At 39.0% G+C, this 25,024-nt stretch overlaps 2 protein-coding genes across 51 annotated transcripts in view; both read right to left on the minus strand.

Annotated features, from left to right (window-relative positions):
• The window catches only part of themis (thymocyte selection associated), a 16,481-nt gene extending 4,914 nt beyond the window's left edge, over window positions 1-11,567 (minus strand). Inside the window, 4 exon segments of the mRNA NM_001346242.1 lie at window positions 56-1,104; window positions 3,369-3,827; window positions 6,682-6,819; window positions 11,378-11,567. Of these exon segments, the coding sequence (NP_001333171.1) occupies window positions 56-1,104; window positions 3,369-3,827; window positions 6,682-6,819; window positions 11,378-11,468 (1,737 nt within the window). The 5' untranslated portion in view covers window positions 11,469-11,567.
• A 2,513-nt stretch (window positions 11,568-14,080) lies between these two features.
• ptprk (protein tyrosine phosphatase receptor type K) overlaps window positions 14,081-25,024 on the minus strand; it is a 286,195-nt gene continuing 275,251 nt past the window's right edge. For 31 of the 50 annotated variants that reach the window (XM_073933967.1, XM_073933966.1, XM_073933965.1 and 28 more), the window contains 5 exons: window positions 21,433-21,564; window positions 17,932-18,057; window positions 17,688-17,851; window positions 16,207-16,342; window positions 14,081-15,023 (listed from right to left, as the gene is read on the minus strand). In XM_073933967.1, coding sequence (XP_073790068.1) covers window positions 14,970-15,023; window positions 16,207-16,342; window positions 17,688-17,851; window positions 17,932-18,057; window positions 21,433-21,564 — 612 coding nt within the window. In that variant the 3' untranslated portion in view covers window positions 14,081-14,969. Of the gene's footprint in view, window positions 15,024-16,206; window positions 16,343-17,687; window positions 17,852-17,931; window positions 18,058-21,432; window positions 21,565-21,911; window positions 21,930-25,024 lie in introns of all 50 variants that reach the window. The other 19 variants (XM_073933951.1, XM_073933929.1, XM_073933958.1 and 16 more) reach the window with 1 other exon arrangement.

A 25,024-nucleotide genomic window follows, 5' to 3' on the forward strand; every position in this document is an offset into this window, starting at 1 on the left:
TGTAAGAAGAGATATAAACATAAAGTGATTAGGAAACACTAGTCAAATGGTCTACCTTCGGGGAGCAGCTGGAGCTCTCACTGTTTGTGCTTTCAGACCTGGATGTTTTGGGAGGTCGTGGCGGTGGATCCTTGGGTTTTTTGGGAGGTCGTGGTGGAGGTGTAATGGTAGCGATGGCGTACCTTCTAAGAGTGTAGTAACAGTCTTCTGAGATCTCCTCTATGGCTGATTTCACACTAAACTTCGGACTCTCTCCGTCCCATCGCTGCTTTACGTTAAATATCAAGTCTGTACGGTTTACTGGCACCTCCCTGAAGTCTGAGAGGTCCGTGTTTGAGACCAGGACGCACGGGTCTGAGATCTCCTCCTCGATGTGCAGACTAGGCGTTCCAGCCAAGATGTCTGCCTTCAGAGAGAGGTCCCGCACGGACACCTTGACGTTGAAGGGCAGCGGGAACCATCTGCATATTTCTGCGATGGTGTACTGACGCTTGTCTTTAACCAGCTCCATGAATCCCCCCTCCAAACACATGGGGAGACGCACAGGCTCCTTCCCCTCTGCTTTTACTTTCACACACTCAAAGGTATCCGCCACTTTCTCAGTGCCGTTGTGTGAAACGGCGCAGCTTTGACCTTTAGTCACTATAAACTCCTCTCCAGCCTGAACCGAAGCCAGCCCGCTGTACACAGTCTCGAAGTCTTTGGTGGCGACCACCCGGATTTCCTCGGTCTCACTGCGCGCCCGCTCTAGGTCATATGCAGTGGAGAACTGCCGCGGACGCCGCTTGAAGCGCCCGTTGTAGGACTCCGGGATGAGAAAATGTCTTGCTGACTCCTGGCACATTTCCGAGGCTAGAATTCGTTTGGCTTTGAAAGGGTGATGAATAATTACCTCTTTGGACTGGAAAAGGGACTCCAGGTCGGGAGAGAGTCTGAAATGGTTTTCACTGGACAGCTTGGCCAGCACAGGGAAAAACTGCGGTGGTCTCTTGTAGACGTCCATCAGAGATAAAGGCTGCACAAAGGAGTCGCAATCATACTGTTCTGTCACGTCCACTACCTCCACGTCCAGATTGGATGGGATGAGCAGAACTTTCTCGCTGACTGTCGGAAGAAAGAGTTCAGGGTTAAAGGAACACTCTCTATCAGCAAAGACTATAAAATACACACGATGTGTCCCTCGAATAGTTTTGAATGGGGGAATGAGAAGCGGTCAATATGGAGAATAAAGCACCGCCTTCTTGTGCAGGAGCCAATCATCAATCATTATAAACTGATGGTTCTTTGGGAATCAGTCCAGAGCCAAAGCTTGAAATATCTACTTTAAAACAAACCAACTACATGGTTTTGTAAACTGTGTGAAACTAATGCAAGATACTGTCAATTTCATCAACAGCACATCCTTACTGAAAGAAACAGCTTTAACCAGCCTAGGCTGGTTGGCTGGTTCTAGCTGATCGACCAGGCTGGTTTTAGAGGGGTTTTGGCCACTTCCAGGCTGGTTTCCAGCCATTTCCAGCCTGGTCTTAGCTGGTCAGGCTCGGAGATGACCAGCTAAAACCAGCTTGACCAGCCAAAACCAGCTATGTCCAGCTTAAACCAGGCTGGTCAAGCTGGTTTTAGCTGGATTTAGCTTGTCATCTCCGAGCCTGACCAGCTAAGACCAGGCTGGAAATGGCTGGAAACCAGCCTGGAAATGGCCAAAACCCCTCTAAAACCAGCCTGGTCCACCGGCTAAAAGCAGCCAACCAGCCTAGGCTGGTTTAAGCTGGATTTTTCAGCAGGGATGACAGCAAATACTCGAATACTCACAAACTTGAAAACAAAGAGTCGCTATCCTTTCAGTAGGAGATTTGGCATCAAGATCAATTTGGAAGTTACTTCAGAAGGGCAGCGAGACCGGACAAGACATTATTCAGAGGATCATAATGTATAACATGTAAACCAGGGGTGTCCAAACTCGGTCCTGGAGGGTCAGTGTCCTGGAGAGTTTAGCTCCAACCCTAATCAAACACACCTGAACCAGCTAATAAAGATCTTACTAGATATTCTAGAAACTTCCTAGTTTACATACACTGCATAAAAAGGCACATAACCATTTTTTAAAAGTCAGATGTTAATGTGACTAAACTGTTTCTCTTTTAGGTAAGTCAGGATGATCACGTGTTTCTGTTCTGCTTAATAGCAGAATAACGAGAGAGAGATTGTTTGAGAAATTGTTAACTCTTGTTGAAAGTCAAGTTTACACACAATCAGATTATTCTGCCTCTGGAAAAGCTCAGATGATGGTGTCAAGGTTCTGGACGTTTCTGATTGGCTAATTGACAACATTTGAGTTAATGTGAGGCACAACTGTAGAATAGTATTAAAGGAAAAGCTCAAACACACTGCTTCCTTGTGTGACAACATGGGAAAATCAACAAGCCAGAATCAACAACAAAGCCAGATTACAATTAGCTGAATGACACTGGGAATAGACTGATGTTTGGAGACATGTCCTGTGCTCTGATGGAGCTAAGATTAAACTGTTTAGCCATAATGAGCAGTGTTACATTTGGAGGACAAAAGGGAAAGCGCACAAGCCTAGAACACCATCCCAACTGTGCAGTATGGGGGCGGCAGCATCATGTTGTGGGGCTGTTTTGCTGCAGGAGGGACTGGTCCACTTCACAGCATAGATGGCATCATGAAGAAAGAACATTATGGAGAAATACTGAAGCAACATCTCAACACATCAGCCAGGAAATTAATACTTGACCACAAATGGGTCCAAACAGACCATGACCCTAAAGATACTGCCAAATTAGTTCAAATGTGCTTTAAGGACTACAGAGTGAATGTTTTGGAGTGGCCATCACAAAGCCCTGATCTCAATCCTATAGAGAATGTGTGGGCAGAGTTGAAAAAGCTTGTGTGAGCAAGACAGCCAACAAATCTGACTCAGTTACAGCAATTCTGTCAGGAGGAATGGGCCAAAATTCCTGCAAACTATTGTGAGAAGCTTGTGGAAGGAGACCCAAAACATTTGACCAAAGTTATAGAGTTTAAAAGCAAAGCTAAAAAATAGCAAGGAAATGTGTGTAAACTCTAGATTGTCTAGAAATTAATAAAGAATTCTCTCATTATTCGGGCATTTAGCAAATGTAAATCATTTAGGTAATCCTAACACACCTAAAAGAGTAAATGTTTAGTATCATTTACCATCAGACATTGTTATAAAATGGTTATGTTCCTTTACTTAGAGTGTATGTAAACTTCTGTTTCAACCGTATATGACTGTCAACAACTCAAAAAATGTGTTTGGTAACCCTTTAACACTGGAACACATCTGTGTTTGTAAATGAAAACGACACAAAAGTTGCACTCACGTCTAGAGATAGCCTTTAGCTCGTACACAGGAGTCAGCAGCAACTCTCCACACACGTTCTCCAGCAAACCGGAAAATAAAAAGTTCTTCTTGGCGGGCGCTTTGACCTCGACGACGCTCCTCTTTCTGCCTCTGGGGATCTTCCAGTCGGCGATCTCCTTCAGCGTGTAGCACTGGTGGTCCTGGCACTCGCTGAAGGGTCCCTGCTGGCAGAAGCTGAGGCTGAAGCAGATTGGAGGCTCTCGGTGCAGGAGCTCACAGTGCACTCGTCCGCAGCTCCACTCCACCGCAGTGATCCTGAAACTGTCCCGTCTGCGCAGGACGAGGCCCGGCTCCAGATCTACATCCACAGCGCTCAGGAAGACAGGCTGTGCCACACGCTGAGGCCCGATCTTTAGCGAATCAGCAATTTCTTGAATGCTCCTGTACGGCTGACTGTCGGCCACCAGTTTGAACAAACCTGTCATGCAGAGGACAATGGCGTGAATCGGTATTGAAACTAAAGTGTTAACACTGTAAAATGACTGTAAATGTGCAACCTTTAACTTTGTTCTGTATGTTTAACAGTGTTTTTGCAGCTTCTTGCAATTGCATTATTTATTTATTCATTTGTTTGTTTGTCAGACATCAGCTAATGCAACAAGACAATACAAAAAAAACACAAGTACAAATAAACACATTTATAGATAAATATATATACAATATACCAACCTATAAAGAAACACGACCAGAATATTTGCAACCAGAATATTTCAATGTGTCAAGCTTTAAAAGACGAATGAATCCACATTCATTTATTCAGTTGAAACTTCCCTCTTGTGAAATTATAATTCTTCTTCTAAAATTTCCCAAGGGCTGTTTAACAGACCAAAAACAAACAAAAAAATAGTTCACATTATTTACTATAATATTTTTGTATGGTTCTTTTACTTTGGCTGGAAAAAAAGCTGTTTTTACATTTTTTTTTTAGCTATTTAATTTTTTTTAGCTATTTTTAAGGTCAATATTATTAACTCCCTTAAGATGATCTATTTATAAGATAATATATATATAAGATGATATGTATGTATATATATATATATACATAAACACACACACAGTTGAAGTTTCCCCCCAATTTCTGTTTAACGGAGAGCAGATTTTTTAAAACACATTTTTAACATAATAGTTTTAATAACTTAATTCTAATCATTTATATTTATTTTATTTATTTTATCTTTGCCATGATGACAGTAAACAATACTTTACTAGATCTTTTTCAAGACACTTCTGTAGAGCTTAAAGTGACATTTAAAGGCTTCACTAGGTTAAAAATTGTGCTTAAAGGGGCTAATAAGGGGCTTTTATTCTAGCCGAAATAAAACAAATAAGACTTTCTCTAGAAAAAAAATATTATCAGACATACTGTGAACATTTCCTGAAACTGTTAAACATAATTTGGGAAATATTTAAAAAATTTATATATATATATATTTATATATATATATAAATATATATATATATATAATGTATATATAATTATATACAGTCGAAGTGGGAATTATTTGCCCCGTTTATTTTTTTCCCCAATATCTGTTTAACGGAGAGCAGATTTCTAATCATTTGCAATCATAATAGTTTTAATAACTCATTTCTAAAAACTGATTTATTTTATCTTTGTCATGATGACGCCCCATTCACACAGGGAAAAGTTTGCAGAAGTTGGGGCTAGCTCAACTTTTCAAGCGCCGACGGAAGCGTCAGCCAATCAAATCACTGTTTGCAAATACATGAGCTTAGACAGTGGCCTATTGCTGACTGAATTTTATTGGCTGATGCTGCTATGTTGATCGCGTCAGCGCCAACTTCAGACACGCCTTCAGTCAAGGATTGATGCTGAAGCCCTGTGTGAATTGGGCGTGAAAGTAAATAGTATTAGACTAGATATTCTTCAAGACACTTCTATACAGCTTAAAGTAACATTTAAAGGCTTAATTAGGTTAATTAGGGTAACTAGGTAGATTAGGGTAATTAGGCAAGTTATTGTATGGCGATGGTTTGTTCTGTAGACGGTCAAAAAAAAATTAGCTTAAAGGGGCTAATAATATTGACCTTAAAATGGTCTTTAAAAAATTAAAAACTGCTTTTATTCTAGCCAAAATAAAACATAGAAGACTTTCTCCAGAAGAAAAAATATTATCAGACATGCTGTGAAAATTTCCTTCCTCTTTTAAACATCATTTGGGAAATATTAAAAACATTTATAAAAATTTAATGGCGGGCAAATAATTCTGACTATATATATATATATATATATATATATATATATATATATATATATATATATATATATATATATATATATATAGAGAGAGAGAGAGAGAGAGAGAGAGAGAGAGAGAGAGAGAGAGAGAGAGAGAGAGAGAGAGAGAGAGAGAGAGAGAGAGAGAGAGAGAGAGAGAGAGAGAGAGAGAGAGAGAGAGAGCAAAAACACAACATAAATATAATAAAACAAATAAAATCTAATAAAATAAATCAGTCTTCTTGTATATTTCAGATACGTCAGTGGTTGAAGTGACGCGGGGCCATCATGACTAACAAACACAAAATCACTGTTCTGGAAAAATGACTCAGTGTTTTTATCACTGTAGACATTTTGATCTTTTAGTCAATCAATCGTTCAACTCAATTCTCCTGCAAGTCCACAGTCCCGTCATCCTATAGCGTCACTGTATTGTACTGTATTGTGTTACTGATGGTTCAGGTTTAGCGACAGTACCTAGTTAATTTATGTTAAATGTGTGTGTATATGTATATTTGTGTGTACATATGTATGTGTGTATGAGTGTGTATGTATACTAGTTTTAACAACTCATCTCTAATAACTGATTTATTTTATCTTTGTCATGATGACAGTAAATAATATTTGACTAGATTTTTTTCAAGGTTAAAATGACATTTAAAGGCTTAACTAGGTTAATTAGGCAGGGTAGGGTAATTAGGCAAGTTATTGTATAACGATGGTTTGTTCTGTAGATTATCGAAAACGTATAGCTTAAAGAGGCTCATAATATTGAAATATTGAAATTAATAACTGCTTTTATTCTAGCCGGAAAAAAAAACAAATAAGACTTTCTCCAGAAGAATAAATATTATCAGACACACTGTGAACATTTCCGTGCTCTATTAAACATCATTTGGGAAATAAAAAAAAATAAAAAATTTCAAAGGAGGTTTAATAATTCTGATTGAAACTGTATGTATACTGTATATATATATATATATATGTCTGTGTGTGTGTGTGTGTGCGCGTGTGTGTGTATGTGCGCGTGTACCTGGATACTCCACGGGCAGCTGTATCTCGGTGCTGCTGGATGTGAGCGCATTGAATCTGCTGATGGTGATCTCTGTGACTTTCAGCAGATCTCCAGTGGACAGAGAACACTCCTGTCCAAACACCTCATACACACAGCCTGCAAAACACACACACACACACACACGCTCACATTTCACTACTGTCTGGGTGTGGGTGAATACATATGTGTGTGTGTGTGTGTGTGTGTGTGTTTATTAATGCAGTGGCAGGGTTCTGCACAGTCTGCACTTTGAAAAGGTGTTGAAATATGATGTGCAGTTAAGAACATCAGAGGAGACAGTCGCGGGGTTTCCGCTCAATGCCGTCTGAATCCAAAATCCTCATTACCTCAGTTTCTATACACAATCATGTCAGTACACGATCTTTTTAAATAGAATAATTTCTGCTAATCATTTCTTCTGGCAACTTAGAAATAGCTCCTAATTATTTAAAAAGAGATTGATTTATTCAAAGTAAATCAAATGTCAAGGGGTTTAAAGTTGAGCTTTTTAAAAGGTCGCACTTAATATTAAGGTCTCATTAGCTGTTTCCATCCACCTGTTTGCAAAAACTGGCTCAAGGAAACGCCATAATGCGCATAACGGAGTAGGATGAACTTTTTTTATTCATATATATATATATATATATATATATATATATATATATATATATATATATATATATATATATATATATATAAATGAAACCTGTATGATTAATTTTAAACAACTATATTAAATTATTGATAATGATTGTTTATTGAAACAATGTGTATCCTGTGTGCTGCTAATCTAAAGTTGTGTTCCTGTGGTATTTGTATGATAAATAGGTTATGTAAACCACTGATCCTGCAAATGCAAGACGTCTTTAAGGAAATGAATGCAGCAGGCAGAGGTTTGAGCACTGGAGAGTCTGTGGTAAAATTAATGACTGTTCAGAGTTTTGTGTTGAGAGTTCTGACATTTGTGGCAAAACAATTTTAAAAAAACTGTAACAAATAATTATGCATAACTACATGCTACTAACCATTTAGTAAATACCTGTAAGTAATTAATATTACTCAGTAGATAAATGAATGGTTACACTGTAGCAAGGATGCTAATTAAAACAGAACCAAAATTACATTTCGTTAGTTAGTTTGCTTTTTAAGGAGGAATATTATGAGTTATAAAAATGTAATAAACATACAAATCTTCAGTGCCAAAATGCAAAAAGGATGACATTGTCTGTTGTATTTTTCAGCGCTGCACTCAAAAAAAAAGTGGATCGTCACAACCAAACGATGGCTAAAATATAAACAAGCCCAGATTTTACAATGCTTTTTATCCCAAGTTGTTGTTTTGTTTTTCTATATTTACAACAATCCTAAATATTTGGAGTGCGGCACTGAAAAGAATTACAAATAAAATACAATTTCAACCTTTTAGGCAGTTTAGCAGTGGAGTCATTTTACTTGAGCTAATATCAGAAGTGCACACAGCTTGTGAAATTCCTTCTTAAAAATAAAACTAATGAAACACAAAACTCCTCCTTTAGATAGGAAAATTTTAACTTTTTAGGTTATATTTTAACACTCTAGTGTAGCTTGAATATTTTCGGTGAGTTCAGTTGCCTTTCAACAGCAAACAATGGTTTGCACAAATAAAAGCGACAAGTGAGACGGCTCTTTTAAAAACACATCAATGAAGTGAAAAGCAGATTCAGAGCGATCAACAGCAGACATGAGCATCTATTATTGCTGTTATTTTAATTGTCATTTCATGATCAATGTATCGTTTGATTTCTCCTCACTGAAAAAAAATCTGTAAAATTATTGCAAACAATTTTAATGGGTTAAATTTAAACAAACAAATTAAATGTAGTAAAGTTCAACTTAATTTGTTTGAATTCAACCCAAATAACTTGTTTATGATCACTTAACTTTAAAAAATTGAGTAAATCAGAGGAATCAACTTTGAATATTTTTTTAGTTTACTTACAGTTGAAGTCAGAATTATTATCCCCCCTGATTTATTAGCCCCCATTTACCCCCCCAATTTCTGTTAAAGGGGAGCAGGTTTTTTCAGCACATTTCTAAACATAATAGTTTTAATTACTCATCTGATTTATTTTATCTTTGTCATGATGACAGTAAACTATATTTCACTAGATATTTTTCTATACAGCTTAAAGTGACATTTAAAGGCTTAATTAGGTTATTTAGGTTAATTAGGCAGGTTAGAGTAATTAGGCAAGTAAATGTATAAAGATGGTTTGTTCTGTAGATTATTGAAAAAAAATCCAATTTTAAGGGGCTAATAATATTGACCTTAAAATGGCTTTAAAAAAAATAAAAACTGCTTTTATTCTAGCCGAAATAAAACAAATCAGACTTTCTCCAGAAGAAAAAATATTATCAGACACACTGTGAAAATTTCCTGAATCTGTTCAACATCATTTGGGAAATATTTAAAAAAGACAAAAATTCAAATAATTCTGACTTTAACTGTAATCTATGCCTTCCAAACTCAGCACACACACACATTTATCAAAGACTGTGATAAATGCTGGGTTCCATACAATCGATTTGTGTTGGGAAAACATGAAGGGATTAAGCTAGCTTATTAGTTTTGACCAATTTAAGTGGATTGAACATAAAACAATTAAGTTGTCTTAAAAAACCCTCAAGAACTGTGTTGTTTCAGCTCATTTTAAATAGGTAGTGTTGAGTGTACGCACATATTCCATTGAGAGATGTACGTCGAATACCCTTAACATTTACACACACCAACCCCTCACGTGTTTAATAACGGCTTATGCATTTGTTTTCTCATGTTTATTGCTAAAATGAAAAATGCTGGGTTGTTGTGACCCAACGTTAGGTCAAATAAGGACAAATCCAACATTGAGTTACAAAGCATCACATATTTGACCAAATTTACTTGAAAAGAATAATAATAATAAAAGTAAAAAAAGTTATGGGAGGGTCAAAAAAAGCATGATTTAAATATAAGTGAAAAAAAAAAAAACTTCCCAACGTTGGATTGGTCCATATTTGACCCCAATGTAAGCATAAAAAAAATAACAATAATAAAAAAAAAATTACATGAGCGTCTCCTCTTTCCCTATTGAACAAACCCAACTGTTGAGTCAAAAAGAGCATAATTTTAATGTTTTTTTTTAATGTAAAAAAAAAAAAAGAGCCAACATTGAGTTAAATTTGCTCATATAGTTGATGCTTTTTACTTTAAAAATAAGTATAATAAAAAATTAAAAAGTAAAATGAGGGTCTTCTCTTTCCCTGTTGGACAAACCCAACTGTTGGGTCAAAAAGCATAATTTAAATGCAAGTAAAAAATGACCCAATTTTGAGTTAAAAAGCATCATATATTTGACCAAATTCACTTTAAAAAGAATTTTAATAAAAAATGTAAAAGTAATATAAGTGTCTTCTCTTACCTCATTGGACAAACCCAACTGTTGGGTCAAAAAGAAGCATAATTTAAATATAATTGGAAAAAAATGACCCAAGATTGAGTTAAAAAGCAAATATTTGACCAAATTTACTTGATGAGAATTATATAAAAAAAAAATGTTAAGTAATATGAGTGTCTTGTCTTACCCTGTTAAACAAACCCAACTGTTGAGTAAAAAAAAAGCATAATTTAAATATAAGTGAAAAAAATGACCCAACATTGGGTTTGTCCATATTTGACCACCAGTGTATTTAAAAAATGTAATAAAAAGTAATAATAATATGAGCGTCTCCTCTTTCCCTATTAAACAAACCCAACTGTTAGGTCAAAAAGAGCATAATTTTAATGTAAGTAAAAAAAAGACCCAACATTGAGTTAAATTTGCTCATATAGTTGATGCTTTTTACTTTAAAAATAATTATAATCAAAAATTAAAAAGTAAAATGAGGGTCTTCTCTTACCCTGTTGGACAAACCCAACTGTTGGGTCAAAAAGAAGCATAATTTAATTGTAAGTAAAAAATGACTGAATATTGAGTTAAAAAGCATCATATATTTGACCAAATTTACTTTAAAAAGAATTTTAATAAAAGATGTAAAAGTAATATAAGTGTCTTCTCTTACATCATTGGACAAACCCAACTGTTGGGTCAAAAAGAAGCATAATTTAAATATAAGTGGAAAAAAATGACCCAAGATTGAGTTAAAAAGCAAATATTTGACCAAATTTACTTGATGAGAATTATAAAAAAAAAATGTTAAGTAATATGAGTGTCTTCTCTTACCCTGTTAAACAAACTCAACTGTTGGGTAGAAAAAAGCATAATTTAAATATAAGTGAAACAAAACGACCCAACATTGGGTTTGTCCATATTTGACCCCAATGTATTTAAAAAGCGTAATAAAAAATAAAAATAAAAAACTAACACGAGTGTCTCCTCTTTCCCTATTGAACAAACCCAACTGTTGGGTTAAAGAGCATCCTTTAAATTTAATCAAAAAAAACAAAACAACAAAAAAAAAAACCCAATAACAGAACAATGCGGTTCTCTGTATTGACCCAGTGTGCTTGAAAAGCATGATTAAAAAAATGTTGGGTCAAAAAGCATCATTTAAACTAATTGAAAATAAATGACCCAACATTGGGTTAGTCCAGATCTCCCTCAATGTTCTTGAAAAGCAAAAGTAAAATGAAAAAGTAATTGTGAGCATCTCCTCTTACCCTGGTAGTATATGCCGGACTGGATGTGCAGCACTCGGGGCAGATGTTTCTCCTCCAGAGCGTGTGTGAACTCCTCCAGTGTTTGGGCCATCTTCTGCTTATCTGAGGCCCACAGATGGTCCCGCGGAGGCCTGATGGAGATCCCTGTGGCCCCGCTGATGGCCTGCTGAGGGGCCCGCTGATGGCAGGAGAATACAGACAACTGAGACAGGAGGAAGAGGAGGAGCGGAAGTTCAGCTCGAACACCACAACTCAAGCAGAGCTGCAAACAATACACACACACACACACACACATCCCACATCCTCTGAGTGACATCAGGCACAAAACAGAGTGAAGAAACCAGCATCCATACAACACCACACAGCATTTACAGCCTCATCTCACAACTACTTTTCATATTGGATTCGTCTGAAATCACAAACCTCTATACTTTAACCTTACTCTTGGCGTACGAGTGAGCGGAGTCATTGGAAGCTTGTTGGCTGGAGACTTCCGCTTCCATTGATTTTTAGATGTTAAAGACAGCTCTCTGTGCCGCTTGATGTTGCAAACAAACATTTTCTATTATATTATTCTACTTTTTGTGTAGAGTCATGAACACACTTGTTTGTAGAGCAAGTAGTTTGAGTGTTGTCTGCTGTGTTTGATGCACACCTGTCTGTGGGAATGTTCGCCCGTTCCTCTTTGCAGGACCTCTCAAGCTCTATCAGGCTGGATGGGAAGCGACGGTGTAGAGCCATTTTCAGATCTCTCCAGAGATGTTCAGTAGGATTTAGGTCTGGGCTCTGGCTGGGCCCCTCAAGCACATTCACCAAGTTGTTGTGAAGCCGCTCCATTGATATGTTGGCGGTGTGCTTTGGGTCATTGTCCTGCTGGAAGATGGCATTATATATATATATATATATATATATATATATATATATATATATATATATATATATATATATATATAATAGGGGTGTCAAAATTAATCGCTTCTTCGGTGCACCGCGATGCAGATGTGGACAATTCGGTATCAGTTCAGTAATAATCATAACCGGTTATTACTGACGTCATTTACCTCATATGCGCTCTGTCGCGAGGGAGGCGATCGTGAGTATTTACAGCGCTTAAACTACTTAAAACTCATAAACTGTGCACAATTTCACTGTGTGTGTTTGCTGGATCAGTCTTTCACTGACATATACAACAATAGCCCCTATTTCACTGAGATCGAGAGAATGAAAGTAGCATACTCCATTTCTCTCTCTCTCTTTCTCACTCACACACAGTGGCCCATTTGACCTGCTGGCGTGGCTTCTCTTCTCTTCTCGGCTGTTTTACAGCGTTACTTTTGCATACAGAAACGAGCGCGTGTCTGCAGAGTTTTCTCCACCGTGTCAATCATACATCAGCTGTGATCGCCGCTGCCGCCTGCCGCTTATCAGCATCACTCATCTGTGAAGAGCGCAGCGTGCAAGAGCCAATCACAACGTTTTTTTTTTTTGAGGGTGTGACCAATCAAAGGGGTGTAAGAGAACTAGACAAGGATCAGAGAGTGAGATGGATATTTATATTTGTTTATATTATTTGTTAAATGCTTGTTTTGTTTAAAGTTACAGTTTATATATCTGACTGTTTGTATTAAATGACAAAATTGTATTACAAATAGTATATAAATATAAATATATTCATACATTTTAATACAAGAAATGCTGCTGTGAAGAAAATATAAAACTGTGTATGGAAAGCACCGTTAATGCACCGTGATGCACCGAAATATCGAATTGAACCGAATCGATGGCATGATAATCGTAACCGAACAGTGAGACTTGTGTAGGTTCATGGCTCTAATATATATATATGTGTGTGTGTCTTGCTTTATTTAATGACTGTTATTGTACCTTTTGTATGTACTCTGACCTGTTTACCAAGTTACCTTTACATGCACACACACATATACACACACACGCACCTGTCAGTGTTTGACTGTATTGTTGTTGTTTTTGGTATTTTTGTTTATATATATATATATATATATATATATATATATATATATATATATATATATATATATATATATATATATATATATATATATATATATATACATTAATTTCCTTGTCGGCTTAGTCCCTTTATTAATCCGGGGTCGCCACAGCAGAATGAACCGCTAACTTATCCAGCAAGTTTTTACGCAGCGGATGCCCTTCCAGCTGCAATCCATCTCTGCGAAACATCCACACACACACACTCATACACTACAGACAATTTAGCCTACCCAATTCACCTGTACCACATGTGTTTGGACTGTGGGGGAAACCGGAGCACCTGGAGGAAACCCATGCGAAGGCAGGGAGAACATGCAAACTCCACACAGAAATGTCAACTGAGCCAAGGTTCGAACCAGCAACCCGGCGACCTTCTTGCTGTGAGGCGACAGCACTACCTACTGCGCCACTGCCTCACCATATATATATATATATATAGTGATACTGCCGCACCGTCAGCATGAAATGGACACACATTTTTTCACATATGTTTTTTATTCAAAGTATTTGTACTATTTGACATTGTATTACAGCCATAAAGCCAACAACTACAGACAAAAAATACATAACTTATTATTTCACATGATGAAATCTTTTTTTGTCCTTGTTCTGTTTTGTATAAAATCCGCATCAGCTGGCTGCAGTCTTCTTCTTCTTCTTCTTCTTCTTAAATTGGCTTTGCTCCTAAATACACTAGAGTCTAATACTGTATATATTTTGAATGCATACACTTCATTGTTTGTTTTATTTATTTTTTCCTCTCTCTCCATTTCCAGCACGATACAAATGTGAAAACATCAGAAAAAAATAGAGCTCTTCTCTTTGCTCCTCTTGGAGATCTCCTCGGCAAAATATTATTCACAAAAAAAACCCCACAGAAAGATTTCAAATGAAACAATGTTCAAATACAACAACGTAACAAACAAAAATAACACTACGTCAACCAGTTCATACTTAAAAAAAACAACTACAAAGAGTGTTTGTGTGTGCAGTGTAAATTTCGGCTAATCGAGGAATGGCAATGATTGTTTTGAGCTTCCAAAAAAAGCAAGTAAACAATAAATACAAACAATGTGCTTCATACGTATCGACATATTTACACAAGTCTTTGGCTTATGGTCATCATCTGCTACCGAAAAAAACGAGAGAAAAAGTAACAGAAATAAAAAATCAGCATAAAAACAATAATAAAAACACAGTAAGCCAGCCATTCTAGCGGAATGCAGAGTCTTTTTTGAGCCAAAGTGACGCGCTCTCCATCGGCGGATGAACAGGTTTGCTTTTTTTCCGTTTAGGACGATGTCCATTTACACAAATACGAATATATATATGCTTATTAACAGGAACAGTGAGAGACACAGAGAAATAAAGAGCGTCTTCCGCATGCAACAGCTCGCTTTAAATGGCTGCACAGAAATGACTGGAGAAACTCAAATGTTTTTTAAAACAAAAATGAAATCAAAGAAAGCTGATAAAAGTCGAGCGGGTGACGGTCAGGGCGGACGCAGAGATCTCCACGCTGTGTGTTTCTCCGACTGACACCAGATCAGCTCAGACTCCATTATGAGGTCTCGATGAACTCCAGCGCCAGATCGTAGCAGAAGCGGTACTGCTCCTGTAACACAACAACACAACGGCACAGCGTGAGCTTCATCCCATCAACTATCAGCTCTTTGTCAATCGCAGTGCTTTTCTTACTGAGAGTACATAATAGTTTAATAATTCAGATCTAGTAACTCATTTCTTTTGATGACTTCATCCAACACCAACCCGACTCTTCATCATAACTTTTCAATCCAGATGGACGGGGCAACCATTACTGCACCCAAAATGGTGAAAAGCCTTGGAGTAACGATTGATGACCAACTAAACTTCTCTGACCACATTTCTAGAACTGCTCGATCATGCAGATTCGCACTCTATAACATCAGAAAGATCCGACCCTTCTTATCTGAACATGCAGCTCAACTCCTTGTTCAAGCTCTTGTTCTCTCCAGACTGGATTACTGCAACTCTCTACTAGCCGGGCTTCCAGCTAACTCTATCAAGCCTCTTCATCTGCTCCAGAACGCAGCAGCACGAGTTGTCTTCAATGAACCTAAACGAGCACACGTCACTCCGCTGCTCATCCGTTTGCACTGGCTGCCAGTTGCTGCTCGCATCAAATTCAGAGCTCTGATGTTTGCCTACAAAGTGACTTCTGGCTTTGCTCCTTCTTATCTGCTTTCACTTCTGCAGATGTATGTGCCCTCCAGAAACCTGCGTTCTGTGAATGAACGTCGCCTCGTGGTTCCATCCCAAAGAGGGAAAAAATCACTTTCGCGAACGCTCACGCTCAATCTGCCCAGTTGGTGAAATGAACTCCCGAACTACATCAGAACAGCAGAGTCACTCGCTACTTTCAAGAAACGACTAAAAACTCAACTATTTACTCTCCACTACACTTCCTAATCTGCAATTGCCTCTCTGAATATCACACTAACTGTACTCAAAAAAAAAAAAAAAAAAAACTACTAATACTTCCCTTCTGAGACTTTACAGACCTGAAACTTGCCTATAGCACTTCTTCATTGTTGCTCTTAGTTGTGTAAATTGCTTCCTTGTCCTCATTTGTAAGTCGCTTTGGATAAAAGCGTCTGCTAAATGACTAAATGTAAATGTATTTGATCAAGTCCTCAGCTTAAAGGGCAACTATTATGCAAAGCTGACTTTTATGCAGGACTTAAACATAGTTGTGTGTGAATATATCCAGCTTGTAAATAAAATGTAACAGCAGAGTGATGTCCTGCGGCTCGTACCGGACTGTCCACCATGTTGGGTTTGCTGTTGCGCAGACTCTTCACCGCATGAAAAACATCCACCACATTCTGACGCTTTATCATCTCACACACAATACTGATGGCACAGAACATCCCGCTGCGGCCGCCTCCGTTCCTGCACACACGGAAAGAGGAATATATTTAACCATATTACTTACAGGTTTCAATATACAGTTGAAATCAGAATTATTAGCCCCCCCTGAATTATTCGCCCCCTGTTTATTTATTTCCCTAATTTCTGTTTAACGGAGAGCAGATTTCTTCAGCACATTTCTAATCATAATAGTGTTAATAACTCATCTCTAATAACTGATTTATTTATCTTTGTCATGATGACAGTAAATAATATTAGACTAGATATTCTTCAAGACACTTCTATACAGCTTAAAGAGACATTTAAAGGCTTCACTAGGGTAATTAGGTTAACTAGGCAGGTTAGGGTAATTAGGCAAGTTATTGTATAACGATGGTTTGTTCTTTAGATTATCAAAAATAAAATTAGCTTAAAGTAGCTAATAATTTTGTCATTTAAATGGTGTTTAAAAATTTTAAAACTGCTTTTATTCTAGCCGAAATAAAACAAAAGACTTTCTCCAGAAGAAAAAATATTATCAGACATACTGTGAACATTTTCTTGCTCTGTTAAACATCATTTGGGAAATATTAAAAAAAGAAAAAAAAATTAAAGAGGGGCGAATAATTCTGACTGGTTACTTTGCAAGATACTAGTATTCAGCTTTAAAAAAGGCAATTAAAAGGCTTATCTAGGTTAATTAGGTTAACTGAGAAAGTCATTGGACAACAGTGGTTAAACATAACAAAAAAATAATTTCTTAGGAGGATAATAATGCTGAGCACAGCAGATTTTATGATCTTTTTTTATTATTTCAGACAAATGAAAGTAAATTCCAGCCAAATAGAGAACAGAAGGGGACCAAGAACAGATCCCTGAGGTACTCCTGTGACCAACTTTAGATATCTTGGTAACACTTTACAATAAGGTTCATTAGTTAATGCATTTACTAACATGAACTAATCATGAACAACACATGTACAGCATTTATTAATCATAATTGAACATTTACTAATGCATTATTAACATCCAACTCCATGCTTGTTAACATTAGTGCACCATGCACCATGAGTTAACATGAACTAACAATGAACTGCTGTATTTTCATTAACTAACGTTAACTAACATGAACAAATACAGTAGTAAATGTATTGTTTATTGTTTGTTCATGTTAATAAACGCATTAATTAACATTAACTAGTGAACCTTATTGTAAAGTCTGACCGATATCTTTTTACCGGTGAGGTAAAACAATTCTCCAGAAGAAAAAATACAGTAGGAAATACTGTGGAAAATGTTCCCTCTTGAACATCACAATTTGAGAAAGAGCAGAATTGTCCCATGATGGCTGCCGCTTTGGTCTTCAGCTGCGCAGGTTTGTACTCACAGGCAGTGTATGATGGTGCGCCCGTCTCCTTCTTCACACTCCTCCTGCCATTTGTCCACCTGCAGGATCAGTTTGAGGAAGGAGCGCTTGGAGGCAGGAACCTCTCTATGCCCCGCCCACCCCAAATACTGGAACTGCCGGACCATCAGGTATCCTTCCTGAGGCTTAAACACACACAAACACACACATATAAGAATATAAGAATACACTTCTGACTAAGACACGTGTCCCGGCTGAAACTCACCCTGGTCAGGTTGCATATCCTGAAAAGACGACTGATGACGTCACAGTCCATGGAGCAGGATATGCAGTCCACTTGGACAGGGCCGTATCGGAGCATTCCTTCCTCGGGCCAGTATTGTGGACACCCCTGCACACAGCAACGACATCTGCATCACCAGCTGAAGCTTCACACAGACTCCTAAAAATGGTACCATCTCGTTTCCACTGAGGAGTACGGTTCAGCACAATACAGAATAGGGCTGAGGAATGTGATCTCATATAGTCCTCATGTCCCGATAACAACATATATTATGATATTGTATCTTTTCTGTAAATTAAATCAATAGTTTAAATGTATGAACATATTTACCACATGGAAAAGACATAATATGAAATGATAGACTTTATATTTTGTCCAGTAGCTGATTTATACTATTATATTGCTCAGCCCAATCACAGTACAGTATCAGTTGTTATGGATGAAGCCTCATTTATTCTTGGGCATCGAGTGATTGCCGTACCCCACAGCGCTGGGCAATTCACTGGGCAAAGCCAATGTTGTTGTGAGCTTTAATATATCCATACATCTCTGCAATGACTCAAATCACTGATTAATAAAGTCATCTGGAATGGCAAAGCGTTCTTGCAGGAGAGTTCATCACGATTCTTTCATCTTCAACTTCATCTTACCCTAGACATGCTCAATAATGTTCATATCTGGTGACTGGGCTGGCCAATCCTGGAGCACCTTGAGCGTCTTTGCTTTCAGGAGCTTTGATGTGAATAACTGCACAATGGCGCCTAAAACTGTCACGGTCAGGGGCGGACTGGCCATCTGGCAATTCTGGCAAATGCCAGAAGGGCTGGACCATTTTTTAAATGTGGGCCGGTCAGCTATTTTATTTTATTATTTTTTTTTCATATGTATTGTTTTTTTAAATGCAGTCAGCTTTTATCTCATGAGAGATGTGAATATTATGATGATGATGGTGATAATAGTAAGAATAATAGTAAATGTTAAGCATTGGCCCAATCGGCCATAACCGGCTGGTTTCGAGATGGGCCGACCCAATCTGAGGTTACGCAGACACAATCAAAATCTGGCAAGAATGTCAAACAAACAGTGAGTCCAACACAAGCTAATTGTCAGAGATGGACCATAAAAAGGGAAAGGCAGTCAAGTCAGACATTGCCAATTACATAAAATTAACTGAACTAGAAAGGGGGCAGTGCAGTGGCGCAGTAGGTAGTGCTGTTGCCTCACAGCAAGAAGGTCACTGGTTCGAGCTTCATCTGGGTCAGTTGGTGTTTCTGTGTGGAATTTGCATGATTGTGTGGGTTTCCTTCACAAGTCCAAACACATGCTATAGATGAATTGCGTAGGCCAATTGGGAATTGGGTAACCCAGTAATGGGTTGCAGCTTTGAGGGCATCCACTGTGTAAAACATATGCAGGATAAGTTGGCGATTAATAAAGGGACTAAGCCGAAAAGAAAATGAATGACATGATTGCATATATGAATGGGTTGTTTTTGTTTCAGTCACATACATTAAATGTTTAAATATCTCTTAAATATGTTACTGCTTATATAATTTTACCATCTGTACACCAATATAAGTAGTGAATGTGCATGTCCTTGGTGTGGCTACAGTGCCAGGGCTGATTTTTAGTCCCAGTCCGCCCCTGGTCACGGTCGGGGTGGGGAAAAGGAGCGAGGACTCAAGTGCAAAGAAATAATGGGTATTTATTAATAATAAAATAAAAATAAAAGGCAAAACAAAACTACCCCGAGGGGGAAAACATTAACAAAACACACAAACTTGGCTGGGCTGGCAAGACAAGGCAAGACTGGAGCAGGAACACAGGGGGAGTGTAGACAACGAACTGGCACAGGACTGAAAACATGAGGGGATTATAAAGCAAAAAGTAAATTGACACAAACAGGTGAACATGACAAACTAATAATGAGTTAACAAGGAGGGTGGGACTAGACAATAGACGGGAGAGCGCATGACACAGAGAGACAACACAAGCCATGCGCTCACATAAAACAGGACAAGAACATGCAGCCAATGAGAGAGCTCATTAACCGCATGTTCATGACAAGACAAGCACAACACTGAAGCACACGACAAAAGCACGTGACCACGATGTAAACACAGAGCCACGTGCTTTGACAAGAGACGCAAGACACGAGCACACGATAGATAAACACCTTACCGTGCGCTCACACATAAGCAACGCGCATGCTTCATCTCAGCGCCAAACAAAACTGAAACCAACTAGACGGAGGCGCCGAGAATAAAGCAGCGCGATGCTGACAGAACAAACACAAACACTAGTACAAGAGCGCGCGCGTCTGAGGGACGCAGAGCGCGCGCGGCCACATCAAGCGGCAGCGTGCACACTCCGCGTACACCCACGACGGCGCGCGCACACAGAGACAGAAACAGGACCAGGCATGGGTAGTGTCAGAGCTCTGCCACAAAAACAAGAATTTACAAGACCAGGGGTCCGTTCTTCGTACGTGGATTACTCAGTTAGCTGGATTTGGATATTGACGATTTGACATGATCCAGGATCGTTTCGTTCTTCAAAGCTGATCCGAGAGTTGTTGTCATGGCAACAGTTCTGCTAGCTCAAACCTGATCGGGAGCAGGTTCAATTCATATAAACAGGATTAGATCGGCTCAGTTCAAGCAAAGATAATACAGAAAGTATGTTCTGAATTCTGATATTTTCTTACAGTAGTAGTTATATACACTTGGGAAAGTGGTAGATATTTTTAAACTATATATATATATAAAGTTATAGTCATATCACAACACACGCAGCGATCTCAGATCAGTTTATCCAGACATTCTAATCTGATTCGCGAACTTGTTTGAAGAACCAAATTAGCGAGAGATCAGTTATCAAGATTAAAAGATCCAGGATCTGCCAAATAATCTTAGATCGTTTAAGCGAGGTACGAAGAACGGACCCCTAAGTGGCAGAACCCTGACAAAAACAGACAATAGTGCAAACAACGCTCCTATTTCTGTGCCCATGTTGTTGTTTACAGTTCTGTCTTCCGGTAGCGTTAAAGCAATGTGTTATAGTCATGTGATAGGGGCTTGACGAATAAGGGAAGGATTCAGTGATGAAGGCAATGACACACAAGCCCCAATCAGGTAGCGAATCTCAGCAGCCCCGCCTCCGTTTTCAGATGTCTCTGTTTTCCCCCATCCACACTGAGACGGAGCAGCAAAGTTATAGAATGAAAATGGCCTCTCCATCATTTTCAAAACGCTCCGTTTTCGGCGCTCGAGAACTCTGGGGTTGTGTGGACGGATGGCGTAACCGTAGCAAAACTTAAACGAAAACACATTAGTGTAAACGGGGCCTAAGACACCTCACTCCCGACACCAACCATACCCACCCCCCCGTCTTACATTGTTTCTCTAATTAACAGTGCAATCTTTGAACTCTCATTATTAGAACCAACACTCATTCAGAGACGCTTGATTTTTTGAACCTCACCTGGGCCAAATCGATCTCGTTCAGCATGACGATAGAGGTGCATCCGTAATCGTACACCAGCCTCCAGAAGTCCTTGACGGTGTTGGGTAACGGGTGCTGGGTCACGATGAAGGCGGCCGGCTGCCTGTAGCTCTGCATACACACAACACAATGACCTTCCAGCACACACATCCGCTTCATGACACTCACACACAACCAAGACGAAGATGGAGCCGTTGTCAGGATGGCTGACGTGTCGATGTGTGTATGATCATGCAAAGAACACAGTGAGCATGACAGAATAATGATGCGTGTCTTTTTATTGTGTGCGCGTGTGTTTATAAAGTGTGATAAATGTATTCGCGGTTAAATGCATTCGTTTTTCTTTGCATGCTGTGGCAAACCCAAAATTGAGAAAGGTTGAATGGAAAGTGCTGACATACCACTAAAGCCACGAAACAAATCCAGTCTAACAGAGGCAGAACTGAATCAGAAATTACCTGGTACTCTTCTGACGGCTTGGTTAAAAAAAGTCCAAGAGTTTGTGAAGCGTCCGAGGAAGCCATTTCAAAGTTATCCTCTAAAAATCACAACTTCCTGAGTGCATCTATCAGTGATTCTGGCTGCTGGAGCTCCATCTCCCAGGGTCAGAGTTCAGAATGAACACGCTTGCAGAGCTCTAATTGATCACATACATTGCCGTATCTGATGGACAACTAGGAGATGGAAACCCCGTGGCTCAGCATATCAACAAATGCACTCTCACATTAGAATCTGAGAATCTGCTCGCCTTCATGTCACACCAAATCTGACTTTCTTTCCTCCATGGCAGACAAAAGGAGACTGGAGAAATCTGCAGGCAGCTGTTTTCCGTTTACCAAAATCAAGACCTGTGCCACTGCAAACACCTTGATGACACCCAGAAATGAATATTCTTTCAACATTTACTCAAGCCCCAAGAGTTTTTTCCTCTTCTGTTGAACACAAATGCAGACACTCAAAAAAACAGCCCTTGACTTCTATTCTACAATGGGTTTCAATGGCTGTTTTATTCAGAATTTCTTTATTTGTGTTCAATAGATGAATGAAACTCATATAATAGTATAGATCAGTGGTCACCAAACTTGTTTCTGGAGGGCCGGTGTCCTGCAGAATTTAGCTCCAACCCTAATCAAACACACCTGAACAAGCTAATCAAGATCTTACTAGGTGTACTTGAAAGACCCAGGCAGTTGTGTTGAGGGGCGCTGGATCAAAACCCTGCAGGGCACCGGACCTCCAGGAACGAAATTGGAGACCCCTGGTTTAGAACCACTTGAGTCTGAGTAATTTTCATTTCATTTTTAGGTGAATAAACCTTTAACTCTAGTTTATATGACTCATGGTGCTTTCGTGATGTATAAATTTGAACCAAAATATGCCATTTGTGCAGAAGAATGATTGAAGTGTGTGTTGCGTGCACTACTGTTAAGCCTGGTTTATACTTCTGCTTTAAGTAAGACCCACGGCACCTGCTTTGCGCGTAGCCGTGCATTTATACTTCTGCGCGCTGTTTGTGTTCCTCTGCACAGAAACGCTAGCTGGCAGTGAGGTGTTTGTTCCTCTGTGTCAAGTTTCTTTGCTGGAGTTTAGTTTTTTCTGAACGCTACCTTAATGTACAGGTGGGCAAACTTGCTCATTTTGAGGCGGGAATCGGCGGACGTTCAACAACTATAATCATAAGGTAAACACAAAACTATAGTCTCCATCTGGAGCTCCTTCACAAAACTCCACACTTGTGAATAGTCAATGCATCATGCTCGCGGCTCTCACATTCGCCCACATTTGTCAGCTCTACCAAGCCGACCAGTCACAGAGCTTGCGCTATGCGTTAGTTGCATTTTTTGAGAGGCTAACGCCAACTATGCTTAACGCAGAAGTATAAATCAGCCTTTACAGTAGTTTCTTGCACTTTTTAGGAGCGCAACATTGACTTTGTTGTGTGCAAGTGAACACTGCTAAACAATCTCCAAATGTGTTCCACAGTGAGAAAGAAAGAAAAACATTCAGTTTTGGATCGACTCGAGGGTGAGAGAAATGATGACAGAATGTTCACAATTTAGCTGAAATTCAACACGTTTAGAGCAAGAGATTCACATTTAAACTTACCTCACCATTACCAATTTTGGTATCAAAATACGTTGGACTTTATTCTCTTTTGAAAACCCGAATGACTTTGAAAAAGTTCTATTTATGACAATATAGAGCCATCAAGAAGAAATCATTCATTTACTTTACAGAAAGAAGCCACGGTCTCGTTTCCTCAGAGCGGTACAGTACAGTACAGCCAGATTCTGTATGGGTTACTCTGAAAAAGTTTACCCTTACTAAGTAGGCATGGTGTACGCCAGAAGGTTTCAATTAAGATACAAGATGTGCAGCACCTGAAACTACGGATACTGGAAGCCTGTGCTGCCATTTCTCCTGCGGTGTTGCTATCAGTGTATGAAGAGTGGGAGAAGAGGGTTGCATTGACAATCCAACACAATGGGAAACTTGTAAATAACTCACGAAAGAATAAAGTTACGTTAAAACCAAGCACGCCAGTGTTTTCTTGTTAAATTCCCAACAAGTTTGATGTGTCACATGACCCTCTTCCCATTGAAAAAACCAAAGTTGGATCCAAGATGGCCGACTTCAAAATGACCACAATGGTCACCACCCGTCTTGAAAAGTTTGTCCCTCACATATACTAATGTGCCACAAGCAGGACGTTAATATCACCAACCATTCCCGTTTAATTAAGTTGTATCCTTATAAATGGCCCACCCTGTATAAGTAGGCCTACGTGTATCAAACAATGTCAGAGAAGATGTGATGATCTTTCCCTTTGTGGTAACCAGAATAAAAAAATCAGCTACTTTTCAGTCCTTTCCCTGCTGAAAATTCCAGCTTAAATCAGCTTAGGTTGGTTGGCTGGTTTTAGCTGGTTAACCAGCCTGGTTTTAGAGGGGTTTTGGCCATTTCCAGGCTGGTTTCCAGCCATTTCCAGCCTGGTCTTAGCTGGTCAGGCTGGAAATTGACCAGCTAAATCCAGCTAAAACCAGCTTGACCAGCCTTGTTTAAGCTGGACATAGCTGGTTTTGGCTGGGCTCCCAGTCTGGCTAGGCTGGTCAAGCTCGTTTTAGCTGGTCATCTCCCAACCTGACCAGCTAGGACCAGGCTGGAAATGGCCAAAACCCCTCTAAAACCAGCCTGGCTGGCCAGCTAAAACCAGCCAACCAGCCTAGGCTGGTTTAAGCTGGTTTTTTCAGTAGGGTTGAGGTTGTCAAGTTGTCAGTGGATGGAATATTTTCTTGAATCTGGCAACCCAGCCAATTCTACACGCTGAATTGAAATAGTGGAGTCCAGCTCGTCCTTTTACTCCCATACTGTTGTATTAGGTGCTCTTAAGAAAGGGTCCCAGAAAAGTGGCACAGAACAGTTCACTATTTTGCTACCTCTGACTGTTGAAATGTAAATAAACGCATCCTGTACTATACCGTACCGCTCAGTGGAGATGAGCCACGATGAAATTAACTCAGACAGATAATCGCACACATATTAAACAGACTGTTATGACACCACCACCAGG

Source organism: Danio rerio, chromosome 20 (assembly GCF_049306965.1).
Source record: "Danio rerio strain Tuebingen ecotype United States chromosome 20, GRCz12tu, whole genome shotgun sequence".
NCBI lineage: Eukaryota > Metazoa > Chordata > Actinopteri > Cypriniformes > Danionidae > Danio > Danio rerio.